We start from the raw sequence: 12,389 nt of genomic DNA, 5'->3' as shown, positions 1-12,389 counted from the left end.
TCAGATCAATAATTCTAAGTTTATCTGAAATCACGTGTTTATTCTGTTTATAGTTATGCTTTTAAAGCGTGTTGCTATAAAACTAAATTAATTAAAATCAACGGTAATTGATTTAAAGAAAAAGTTGGAACTGGAAAGTAAAATTAAGGGATTAATGGTATACTGATTCGCTGAGAAGAAACGTAATAAAACGCAAGTATTATTATTAACGTCAATCATAATTTCAATGTCGTCAATGATTAATTTTGGTAATAGTTATTACTTGAAGTAAAACATAAGCTATGCATTAAAATCAAAATTAATGAAGAAATGATACTAATTCGCTTAAGGGAGCGTAAAAAGTTGCCTTACTATTAGTGACACCCAACTATGGTTAATTTTGGTAATAGGCACTACTGGCATCAAGGTAATTGGTGCAGTTTTAATAAATTAAAGGGATTTGATTTTAGGCTATGTCAACCTTCATCTATCAAAAGGTACCTCAAGATGGAATCAAGTTAGCATGTCTTATCTTATATACTAGTGATTTTGTATTTAATATTTGAAGAGGTAGTTACACCACAAGGTACCAAATATACTCTTATGTAGGTACATAGTATTTTATTAGAAAATTTGGATATTACAGCTGCACCAATACTTCACATTTTTATGATAGAATTTTTTGGCTCCTAAAGGATAAAAATACAGGATAAAGTAGCTTGATTGTGGTAAATTTTATATACCATGAGTTACCTAGAGCAGCAGCATTATGCCAGATGATCCTGAACACAGTTAATCTTTATTTTCATCAGATTAAATATGAGTTTTGCATAATCTAATTATGTAAAGCCACTGAGAAGGGTAACGCATAATAAACAAAAAACATTGCAATTATTTTAGCTTTATTATTTATGTCGGTATTTGTCGTAACATTTTGTGCGCAATTTCGTAGTGTTGTTAAATACTGATTAAATTATGCTTATTTTTTCAACCTGTACGAAGAACGGGTATTCAGCTAGTACTAGCTAAGTACCAGTTCTTCGTCTGTAAAATAACTATTTTAAATCCATAAAATAACTATTTTTTTCTATAGCATTTCGTTCTTCGAATTTTTTATTGTGAGTTTTTATCATAGAAATACAGATAAAATAAATAATATAATGAAGCCGAGACGAATTGCGAATTTATGATATATTAAACGAACTGACAATAAATGCTTATATTTTAAGAATGCGCATGCGTAATATTTATTGCCTCTGTCATGAATTTTTTTTTTAAAGTGAACAATCATTTATCATTTCACATAAAATAAACACATATTCGTCCTTTGCTTTTGTGTAAAGAGTTTCCGTAAAGGTAAGGTCGGAATTTTCCTTTTATGCTCCATACCAGTTTTCAGTTTTGAAATAATTTGTAGTTGTCTTTGTTAAAAATTTGTCTTGCTTAAAAACGTTTTATAAAAACTATATACCAGTTAAGAAAATTAATAAATTTAACTAAGTTTCCGAATGCTTTTTTCACTGTCTATTTTTAATTTATTTAATTTTTATTATCTGTAACAAAACTGAACTATTTTAGAGGAAATTTAAATTCAAAATTATGCAGGAAAACAATAAAAAAAACTGTTTATTTTATTATTTTTTTATGTTTATTACAAGTTGATAAAGTTCGTTAACATAAATGCATTAAAAATAGTTTAAAAGTTTAAATTTATTTTATGTAATTTTTTTTTGTCCTTATACTTACCCTCCAACAGCTACGGAATTTGTGTAGTTTCTGAAAATCCTTTTTCTAGTGGTAGAAAAGGCAATGTGTAAATATTTTAATAATTAAATAATAAGTTAATAGTTATAAGAAGTTTTTTTCAACCACTATATATGTCACGGCGAAAGACCGAAATCGGTGGTTGTTGACTTTCACCGGTGAATGTCCACAAACACCAAATACGTCGGTGAGAGATCGAATATTTCATTACATTCTTGTACACCCTTGTGCAAATTAATTGAAACAAACTCAATAAATTCAGAAAACTAAGAGAAAATGCTATTTTATTTAAATTTATACAAACTCAAAAATTTTTAGTACATAATATGATCTCCACGACACTTTATTAACATTTGGACACGATTCGGCATGGATTCCNTGATTGATAAATTTTTCAATGAATATAACATTCTGTGGGAGAACTGTGTTGGACTATGCACAGATGGAGCTCCATCTATGGCAGGAAAAAACGCTGGTCTACAGGCACTAGTTCGAAAGGTGGCTCCTCGGGCAAGTTGGACGCATTGCATGATTCATAGACAATCACTTGTTTCAAGAGATATGGGTGAAGATTTACTAACAGTATTTCAAGTTATTATAAGAGTTGTAAATTTTATCAAAAATAGCCCATTAAGAGGAAGGCTTTTCGCAAACTTGTGTAATGACATGGGTTCAGAATATACATCACTTCTATATTATTGTGAGGCACGTTGGCTTTCTCGTTCCAAAGTACTTCAAAGGGTGTTTGAGCTAAAACAAGAGATCGCCATATTCCTTACTGATAATAATAGAGATGAAGCAAACTTGTTTTATGACACGAAATTCCTTGTAAAACTTACGTATTTAGTGGATATTTTTCAAAGACTCCGTACTTTAAATAAATCAATGCAAGGGCCTCAAATTCATGCTTTTGGCGAGAAAGACAAGGTTACTGCATTTATGAGAAAATTGGAACTGTGGATAATAAGTTTGAAAAATAATAACTTTGACATGTTTCCCACTTTTAAAATTACCTGTCTTGCAGATGAAATAGAAGAAAGTAAAGTTCTTATTAATAAACACTTGACCAGTTTAAGGGAGCAATTCTCGTTTTACTTTAAAGATCTTGACATGTCCAAATATGAATGGATTAGAAACCCGTTTGTGATTGAAAAATATGATGATTTTGGTCTTACGACAGCAGAGCAGGAAATGATAATTGACTTATCTAGTGACAGCACATTAAAGCAGATGTTTCAACACAAAAATAATATTGTCACGTTTTGGTTACGAGTAAAGGACGAGTTTCCTACTTTAACAAATAAAGCTTTAGAAATTTTATTGCCCTTTGTAACATCTTACTTATGTGAAACTGGGTTTTCCGCAGTAGCTGTCTTAAAGACAATGTATCGATCTTGCTTAAAGATTGAAAAGGAACTGAGAACCGCGATATCTTCAATGATACCACGGTTTGACATAATTTGTGCTGAAAAACAAGCTCACCCTTCACATTAAATTTTTATAATGTTGTATTAATGTTGAATTCTATTTTTTGTACTTTTGTAAGATTTGTTTTTATTACATTATATTATTATTTCTTAAAATAGATAATTATTTTTTATGTATTTTTATACATAATATTGTATATTATTTTGTAGCCCATTAAATAAATTACAATATAGGCAGTCTCCTGCACTTAGGGTCATCTGGGTCGTAATTTGAGGAAGACCAAATAAGGGGGTTGAAGTGTCCAGTGCTCTTAAGAAAGTACTTAAGAGAACTATTTTTGTATAAGTGAAGAAGGCTAGGCGTACAGGAGTCACTACGGATATTTTTATTCCTAAAATACCAGGGTGAATTTGTGATATTGCGGAGGGTTTTGTTATAAGCACTCTGTAAGAGTTTAAGATTTGTCTTTGCAGCCCCCCCGAAGGCGGGTGCTGCATATGTTAATAAGGGGGTGAGAAGCATTTTAAAAATTAGAATCCTGTTATTAGTGCTGAGGGGAGAGTTCTTTTTTAGAATAGGATAAAGTGCACATTTTGCAGCTATGAATTTACTCTTAATGTTTTTAAAATGATATTTGAATGTCAGGGTTTTATCCATAATGACACCTAAGTACGTGGCCTTCGTTTCCCATTTGAAAGAGAAGTTGTTATCAATGATAACATCCTTCTTGTAGGTCCTTTTTCTGGTGAATAGCACCACTTGAGTTTTGTCGATATTGAGGGCAAGTTTCCAATTTTGGAAGTAGTCAATGATGGTGAGGAGATGGTAAATAATATTCCTGTTGATATCGCTGATATACTTGCTTTGTGTGGCGATATCTGTATCGTCAGCGTACAGTGCAGTCAGAATACCAGGATCTCTAGGGATATCATTAATAAAAATTAAAAATAGGAGGAGTCCTAGTTTGCTGTCCTGGGGAACACCGCTATTAATGGGTCTTAAGGTTGAGAAAAAGGTGTTGCAGTTGACCATGAACTTTCTGTGTGTTAGGTAGGATCGCATAATTAAAATAAGTGGTCTAGGGAAATTGTATTTAATTAATTTATAGATAAGTGCATCGATCCATACCTTGTCGAAGGCTTTAGCCAAATCGAGAAAGACGGCACCTGTGTGTTTGTTGTGTGGCCATCCTTCGTGTATGTATTCAATGAGCCTGATGAGTTGGTGTTGTGTGGAATGTTTAGAGCGAAAGCCAAATTGCTCATCGATAATAATGTGGTTATCATCGCAGAAGTCTCTCATTCTGCACAAGATGATGTCCTCAGCAATTTTGCTCAGTGAGGAGAGTAAACTGATTGGTCGATAGCTTTCTGGTTTTGTTGGGTTTTTCCTTGCTTTAGGACAGGTTTAATGACTGCTATCTTCCAATCAGTGGGGAAGTATGATAAGCGTAGAGCTGAGTCAAAAATGCATGTTAAATAGTGAATGTAGTTAAGGGGGAGTGCTTTGATAAGTCTATTATTAATGTTATCTTTACCGGGTCCCTTATTATTCTTAAGTCTCTTAATAGAGTTAATTACATCACAAAGAGGGACCGCGATGTGGGTGTCAGGGTCAGAGCTGCAAGAAAGAAAATTATTAATACCTCCTCTAACCTCTAGGTTAGTAGTATCATTTCCGGCAAGGTCGTAGGTAAACTGCAATTCAAGACTGTCAGCAATGATGCTGGCTTTCAAATTGTCATCGAAGATGACAGAATTATTATGTTTCAGGGGTGGGATGCTTGAAGATTTAGCCTTAAATTTGTTGACTGCTTTCCAAATTGAGTTATCTTGGACAGATAGGTCTTTGACATACTTGGTGTAGGATGATTGCTTGTGTACTCGAAAATCTCTCCTAATTTTAGCGTTGATCTGATTCATTCGAACTTTGTCGTTTGGATCACGGGACTGTTGCCACAGAGTCTCCTGATAAAGATGGAATCAAGTTAACATGTTTTATCTACTAGTGATTTTGTATATAATATTTATAGTGGTAGTTACACCACATTACTCCCCTTTCAGAATTTATCTGTAATAGAATTCGATGAGCCGGCCAGGTGGCCGAGCGGTTAGCGTGCCTGACTGCGAAGCCATAGGCTGCGGGTTCGAATCCCGCTCTGGGCATGGATGTTTCTCTCTCTCTCTTTGTGCTGTCCTCTGTTGTGTGTGTGTATGATGTGTGAATGTGCCCCCCCCCCCTATAAACGGGTTTGTGGCAGTGTGGCGTGGGCAATGTTGCTCGCCTCCGTGACTTTGGTTCACAGGTGCCCACTGGGTAACGCGAAATGAGCAACAATTCTGGCATAGTGTAGGCAAAGATTCAAATTCACTGCCTGCCATTGGACAAAAAAAAAAAAAATTCGATGAGCGAATACCACTAGTTGACTTATGCAGTTTATTTATTTATATCATTTTTGCTCATTAAATTGTTTCTTCATTTTTTGTTTACAGCATTTTGCTCACATAATAAAACAAGGGTAACACATAATAAGCAAAAAACATTGCAATTATTTTAGCTTTAGTATTTATGTCGGTATTTGTCTTAATGTTTTGTGCACAATTTCGTAGTGTTGTTTAATATTGATTAAATGATGCTTATTTTTTCAACCCATACGAAAAACTGGTATTCAGCTAGTACTGGCTGAGTACCCGTTCTTCGTCGATAAAATAACTATTTTGTTTTCTATAGCATTTCGTTCTTCGAATTTTTTATTGCGTAACATTGTGAGTTTTTATCATCGAAATACAGATAAAATAAATAATATAATAAAGCCGAGACGAATTGCGAATTTATGATATATTAAACGAGCTGTCAATAAATGTTTAGATTTTAAGAATGCGCATGCGTAATATTTATTGCTTCTGTCATGAAATTTTTTTTTAAAGTGAACAATCATTTAGTTGCTTCATTTCACATAAAATAAACACAAATTCGTCCTTTGCTTTTGTGTGAAGAGTTTCCGTAAAGGTAAGGTCGAAATTTTCCTTTTATGCTCCATACCAGTTTTCAGTTTTGATATAATTTGTAGTTGTCTTTGTTAAAAATTTGTCTTGGTAAAATGCGTTTTATAAAAACTATATATGTACTAGTTAAGAAAATTTATAAATTTAACTAAGTTTCTAAATGCTTTTTTCCTTGTCTTTTTTTAATTTATTTAATCTTTATTATCTGTAACAAAACTGAGATATATTAAGTAGCAATTCAAATTCAAAATAATGCAAGAAAACAATAAAAAAATAGAAAAAAAACCTGTTTACTTTATTATTTTTTTTATGTTTATAACAAGTTGATAAAGTTCGTTCAATGTCTTAGAAAATAGTTTAAAAGTTTAAATTTATTTTGTGTAATTTTTTTTTGTCCATATACTTCCCCTCCAACAGCTACGGAATTTATGTAGTTTCAGAAAATCTTTTTTCTAGCGGTAGAAAGGGCAATGTATAAATATTTTAATAATTAAATAATTAGTTAACAATTATAATAAGTTTCTTCAACCACTACATTTAAATTATTTAAATAAATATTAAAAAAAGGCCAGTTAGACTATAAGTTACACCCTGAAAATTTCGTAAAAATTCTATGTGTTTGAAAAATATGATAACAATTCTATATGTTACACGTCAAAAATTGTACATGTTCAAAAAAAAAAAAAAAACTTCTACATTATTTCGCAACCACCTGAAAAATATTTTTCGCACTAGCATCGTATGTAGGCTATATGCTCGAATTTTACAATTTAGTTGTGCCTCTCGCTCTTTTATTTATTTTTGTTGTTGTTGTTGCTGTCCATGTGCTGTTTAGCATGCTATGGTTCGTTTATTTTGTGAAACAAATGTGAGTATTGAGTTTATGTATAAGTCATGAACTAATTGCAAAATGCGACTATTTACATATTGCTGACGTCATTTGTCTGGCATATCGCTGTTCGATCCATGGCATTTCGGTTTCTCCAATTCGGTCCCGTAGCCGTCTCGACCCCGTTTCAGTTTCTGTCCCTGCCCGATTCAGTCACGCTACTAATTCGATTCGTCTCATTTTGCAAAATCTCTTTCTCTGTTTTATTAACAGCGGTTACGTTTCAATTATTAATTTTTTATTGTATTAAATTGTTTATATATTATTTCCAGTGATAGAAAGGAATTTTAAAAGGTTATTAAGTATTTAAAAATTGCGAAATGTCGGAAGAAGAAAATTTATTTTTAACTCCTTTTTTCCCGTTCTAGCAATGGAAAAAGAGTGGAGGGATATTTCGGGCCCTCTTCTCCTCCAAACATTTGAAACAAACAATAAATTGCAATTATCTATCTAAATATGCAATAAAGTATAATGGTTTTAAAGTTTAAACAAATAAATAAGCAAATAAATAAATAACGTCAGCCGTGCTAAATATCTCCAAGCATTGAAATCTGGTAACTCTTTCAAAAATAATTTCGATAGTTTGTCTATTGAAAGAGCTCCCATCTCCATGAAATCTAAGGTCGCTTGCTGCTATAAAAAAGAAAAATTGCGCATTTCAAAGGGTTGAGGGGCAACTCATTGAAGAAAAATTATTCCTTTTCTCATACAGATCTGAGCCAAAATCTATCTTAAATATTGAATAATTAAATATATCTTATTTAGTTGAAACTCGTAGCCATAGTCACTGCCACTGCTCTAGACGAATGGCGAGGTGAGTTATTTACATAGACAGACTTTATCTTGAGAAAAGAAATGCTTAAAAAGAGGCTAAATGTTAAGAGCTGTAAATTAATAAAATAAAAATAAGGATCGTTATAATAACATTGGAATGTTTTACATATTTAGTAAAAAATATTAAATTCCAATATCTAAAAGAGAAAAACAAAAATTATAAGAGAAGAACGTTAAAGAGACCAAAATGGCTAGGGAGCTGAAATGCTGATGGGGAAAACTTTCGAAACATTCTGCGTCATTGCAGAGAACATTGCTGTCGCATTGCAAAGTGACGTCGGCAGCTTGAAAATGACGCCATTTTCCAACTAACATACGACAACTCATACATCATCATACACATCAATTGCAATTAATCATCGTTTATTGCAATTTATTATAGTTAAAGGCACTTTCATAAATGTTGCATCGATTGATATTTTTAAATAAAAGATACAGATGTATATTATTGATTTTGTATTGAAATCCTTTTACTAAACGAAAATTTTTTCTATGTTTCTAGAATAAATAATGAAGACTTTTATTGTATTATTCCTGATTTTTGGTGTCGTTGCGGCAAGTAAGTCTAATACATTTTAATAAATCTGTTAAACATATAGAACGAGAGTAGACTTATGAGTTTTTATTTTGTAAGGTTTGAAATTTCCTCCCTTTTAAATTTACGCGTTATTCTAAAATTTTAAATGCGCATACAAGGTATTTTGTTATCATCACTCTTAACATACAATTTTAAAGTTCCTGTCAAAAATAAAAAAAATATTCCCACTGAGGGTCGTTAGTTAATATTTAAGCAAAACAAAAGCAAAATTTTTATTAAAATTTAATGATTCACCATCAAGGTAAGCGGTTGAAAAATATTTTTCTTATTATCGTCTTTAAACTGTGGTGAAGTTGGGGAACGCAGGGAGATTCACATAGCACACCCCAGGCCTTATTTTTAGCATCATCGGAAGCCTCACGGCCTAACATTTCTCTAATAACTTTTTTGATAAATAATCTTGCAGAATGCAAAGGGCAGGTCTCTGCGGGACTTTTAGAGAATACCAGTACACGTTTTTGCTAAAAAGTTTGCCATTTCATCCGAAGACAACAATGGGGTGGTACTTTATGGAAGACATTTCCCTTAATCTTCATCAGTAATTTTTTCCTAATCTGTATTGAAGAACTCTTTTTTTTTTTTTTTTTTTAAGAAAACNTTTTTTTTTTTTTTTTTTTTTTTTGTAGGATTTTATAAATATATGTTAAGAACTGTTAATATTAAATACCCTGTATAGTCAACTTATAATTTTAATAATACGGAGTATCATTAAGAAAATGACAGTTACGTAAAAAAAAGAAAAACTTTTTAAATTGTGGACATTTCAAAAAATTCACTGACTTCAAAAATTCATTCTCAAAATATTCACTGAGGGTGTGATTGAACGATCTGTTCAAACACAATTTTTCAGGAAAACCCTTTTTTGAAGAAAAAAAAATATTTGCTTATGATAAGTAATGGAAAAATAAAATGCTACAGAATCTGTGTTTGTTTACGTATCTATAATCAACTTTAGTTGCGCAATCTTGTCAAACTTGAAATTTCCAGTCGTTCACATATAGGTGATTCCAGAATTATCGCTTCTAATAACTAGGGATCTCAAAATAATATTTAAGTGAAAAAAATTAAAAATGTTTTCGAAATCTGACGAACTTTTGAAGAACACGAGTTCGAAAAAAAACATTAAGCCCTGTTTGTTTCTGAGAGCTAGTGAAAAGTGAAAGACAAATATTAGAAAGACCTTTCATTTCTATTAGTTAATCAATCTGATTTTGATGCTTTTGATCTTGTCTTCCTCAATAGTAATTAGTCAGTCTTCGAATTTTTTTTTCTACATTTAACTAATTATTTACGACTTTCCAATGCTCAGATTAACACAAAACGCATGAAATTAAAATTAAAGTTTTAAATCAATTGACTATTTATCAATAATTCTGTCACAATTATACATGGTATACATGAAGCAATTTTTATTTTTTTGAAAATGTCATAAAATATATTTATGCATGGATCCTACTTTTCCAATTTTCATTTTTTTTCTTTATCTCCATCACTTGAAGATTTTTGCCCGGAAAAGAGCCGCGTTACCTGTTTTCGGAGGGAAGTCCAGTGCTGCTCTGATTCTGATTGCAATGGAGGAAAGATTTGCTGTTTAGAATTATGTGGTAATATATGTAACAAGCCAGCTTCAACAAGAACAAACGGAGAAAGAGTGCCATATTCAGAAAAGTGTAATGTTACTGATCCACGACCTTGAATCGTAATAACCACTTTTCCTGATAAGACGAAAGAAATTGTAAATTTCAAATTTATGAGATTTCGAATAAAGATTTATCGTTTTGGCGAGTTACTCTTACCTTTGTTAAAATTAAGAGAAATGTTACAATTCCTTAATCGAAATATATAAATGGGGTATGATTATAATGCAATTTGATCTCATATCAACTGAAACTATATATTTAACATTTTATTTTCCCTTAGGAAACTTTGGTAACCAACAGGTTTGCTTTTCAAATATATCTGTAATAGTAAATTTTAAATTCACGTAAGTTAAATTTTCCGCTTTAAGTAAATTATTCATAATTCTCCTTTAACATCAAATTTTACTCATATTTTCGTAATTCTATTCAATTCACATTTAATAATATATTTTGTTGTTGTTTCTAATGACACTTGAACAAGCCAAGCTCGCCAGTCATTGACCTTTTGAGAATGAAGTCAAGAGCGTGAGCCTTTCGTTTGACAAGAGAGCACCACAAATGTGAGAGGATAAATGGTATCCCTACTCATTCGGGAATCTACTTCTACAATTTAGACATAGATCTGAAGAAGAAGGAAAATTTCTTCCGATCACCTGAACCTGTGTCAGCGATCAACCACAGGGCTTTCGATTCCACAGACTTTAGGAGCACGTATATCGCATGTACTTGGTGGGTCTTAGCAGAGTCCAAGCATCGAACCACGGCCTCCTCTGTCTGGAGTCCGATTCTTTAACCACTGGTCTACCATGGCCATTTAATAATATATTAACAAACAAATTAATATTATCAAGTAATCTGAAAGGAAACTGCGAGCTTTAGAAAAGTGTAGTTTTTCGAAATAAAAATATCAATACAATTATAAAAATAATTGAAGGACTGAAGACAGCATAAATATTTGCGACAGTGTCATGTTACTCAGAAGGATTGTTTTAAGTGTTTCTTAGTAAAAAAAAAATCCACATAGGATGATGTTTCTGAGTACTGTACTATTATCGTGTGGATTTTTCAGAAATTTGTAAAATATTTACCCATCTTGAATAGATACTTAGAACAGTTTGAAGTAAAAAAGTGCACTTTTGGAAAAAATGTGACTTATCATTATATTGCTTCTAACCCTTTATTTGAATCGAAATCGAACGTTACTCAGTGCTAGCCTTCATCCACGTCCACGGTGCCATATAGGTGTTTAATCTTCTTTTACTACATCTGGGATCTAACCTTTACTTTGGCGGATTGGGGTAGCTGTCGGACTATAACACTAGTTTCTTGCTTTATTCGAACAATAGCATAGATATATTATAGGATATTCAAGTTATGGCTCAAGAGGTGCGTGAATAAGTAGTACAGCACATAATGGAGTATTTTAATGCTTTCTTATGTTGCTACAGAGACGCAACTATTTTAATATTTCTGCTGTTTATGATGCTGAAAAATACCAAATTCATACTTGCAGTGCTTTGTGTGATTGAATGATTGCCGGAGAGATTTTAACTTATTATTAAAATTCAATGCCTACCGGCCTGTGTATGGGGCAGGGAACTGTCCTTGCATCAAAAAGGTCCCGGGTTCGAATCCCGGGCGCGACTTTACACATTGTCGACTCCCGGGCACCTCCACTCGCCGCGGTTTTAATTGTCAACTGTTTCACCGCCTTATCTAGTAACCCTCANCCATAGATGGTGCCACTGAAAAACAGGAACAATCGCACCTCACTGCCTAAAACAGGCACAGGACCAAAAAAAAAAACTAAAATTCAATGCATGGAGAACTTTGACAATATCGCAGACATCTCTTGAAAATAGTTAAAATTGAAATTAAAGTGCTTCCTCGCGGTAAAAGCTACATTTTGAAAAAATTTGGTTAATATGCAGTAGCTCTCAGAAGCGTTCGTACACTCTTAACTTTCAAAGAAATAGAGCTCTATTTATTAATTAAATCGAATATTTCAGAATGGTTCTCTAACAATACGATCTTTAATATATTCTTAACAAAATATCATCGAATAAACAAGGCAAAAGCTTATATTCATTCTGTAATACTCTTTTTTAATTAAATTAATGAATAGAGCAATATTTTATTGGAAGTCATAAGTGTACGAACGCTTTTGGGTGCAACTGTATATAGTTTAAAACTAATTAAGGTGCTAGGAATGGAAGAGAGGTTAAAGAATTAAAATATTCAAATAGAGTTTT

The 12,389-nt window shown here is 32.2% G+C and overlaps 1 protein-coding gene across 1 annotated transcript; it reads left to right on the top strand.

The window, feature by feature from the left end:
- Positions 1 to 2,112: 2,112 nt before the first annotated feature.
- On the top strand, positions 2,113 to 3,237 carry LOC122269540 (protein FAM200A-like). The gene has a single exon (XM_043043200.1). It carries the CDS (start codon positions 2,113 to 2,115, stop codon positions 3,235 to 3,237), a length of 1,125 nt encoding a protein of 374 aa, XP_042899134.1.
- The last annotated feature ends 9,152 nt before the right edge of the window (positions 3,238 to 12,389 follow it).

This window comes from Parasteatoda tepidariorum, chromosome 7, assembly GCF_043381705.1.
Source record: "Parasteatoda tepidariorum isolate YZ-2023 chromosome 7, CAS_Ptep_4.0, whole genome shotgun sequence".
Lineage (NCBI taxonomy): Eukaryota > Metazoa > Arthropoda > Arachnida > Araneae > Theridiidae > Parasteatoda > Parasteatoda tepidariorum.
Note: the sequence above shows the minus strand (reverse complement) of the source record. Positions and strands in the feature narration are given on the sequence as shown.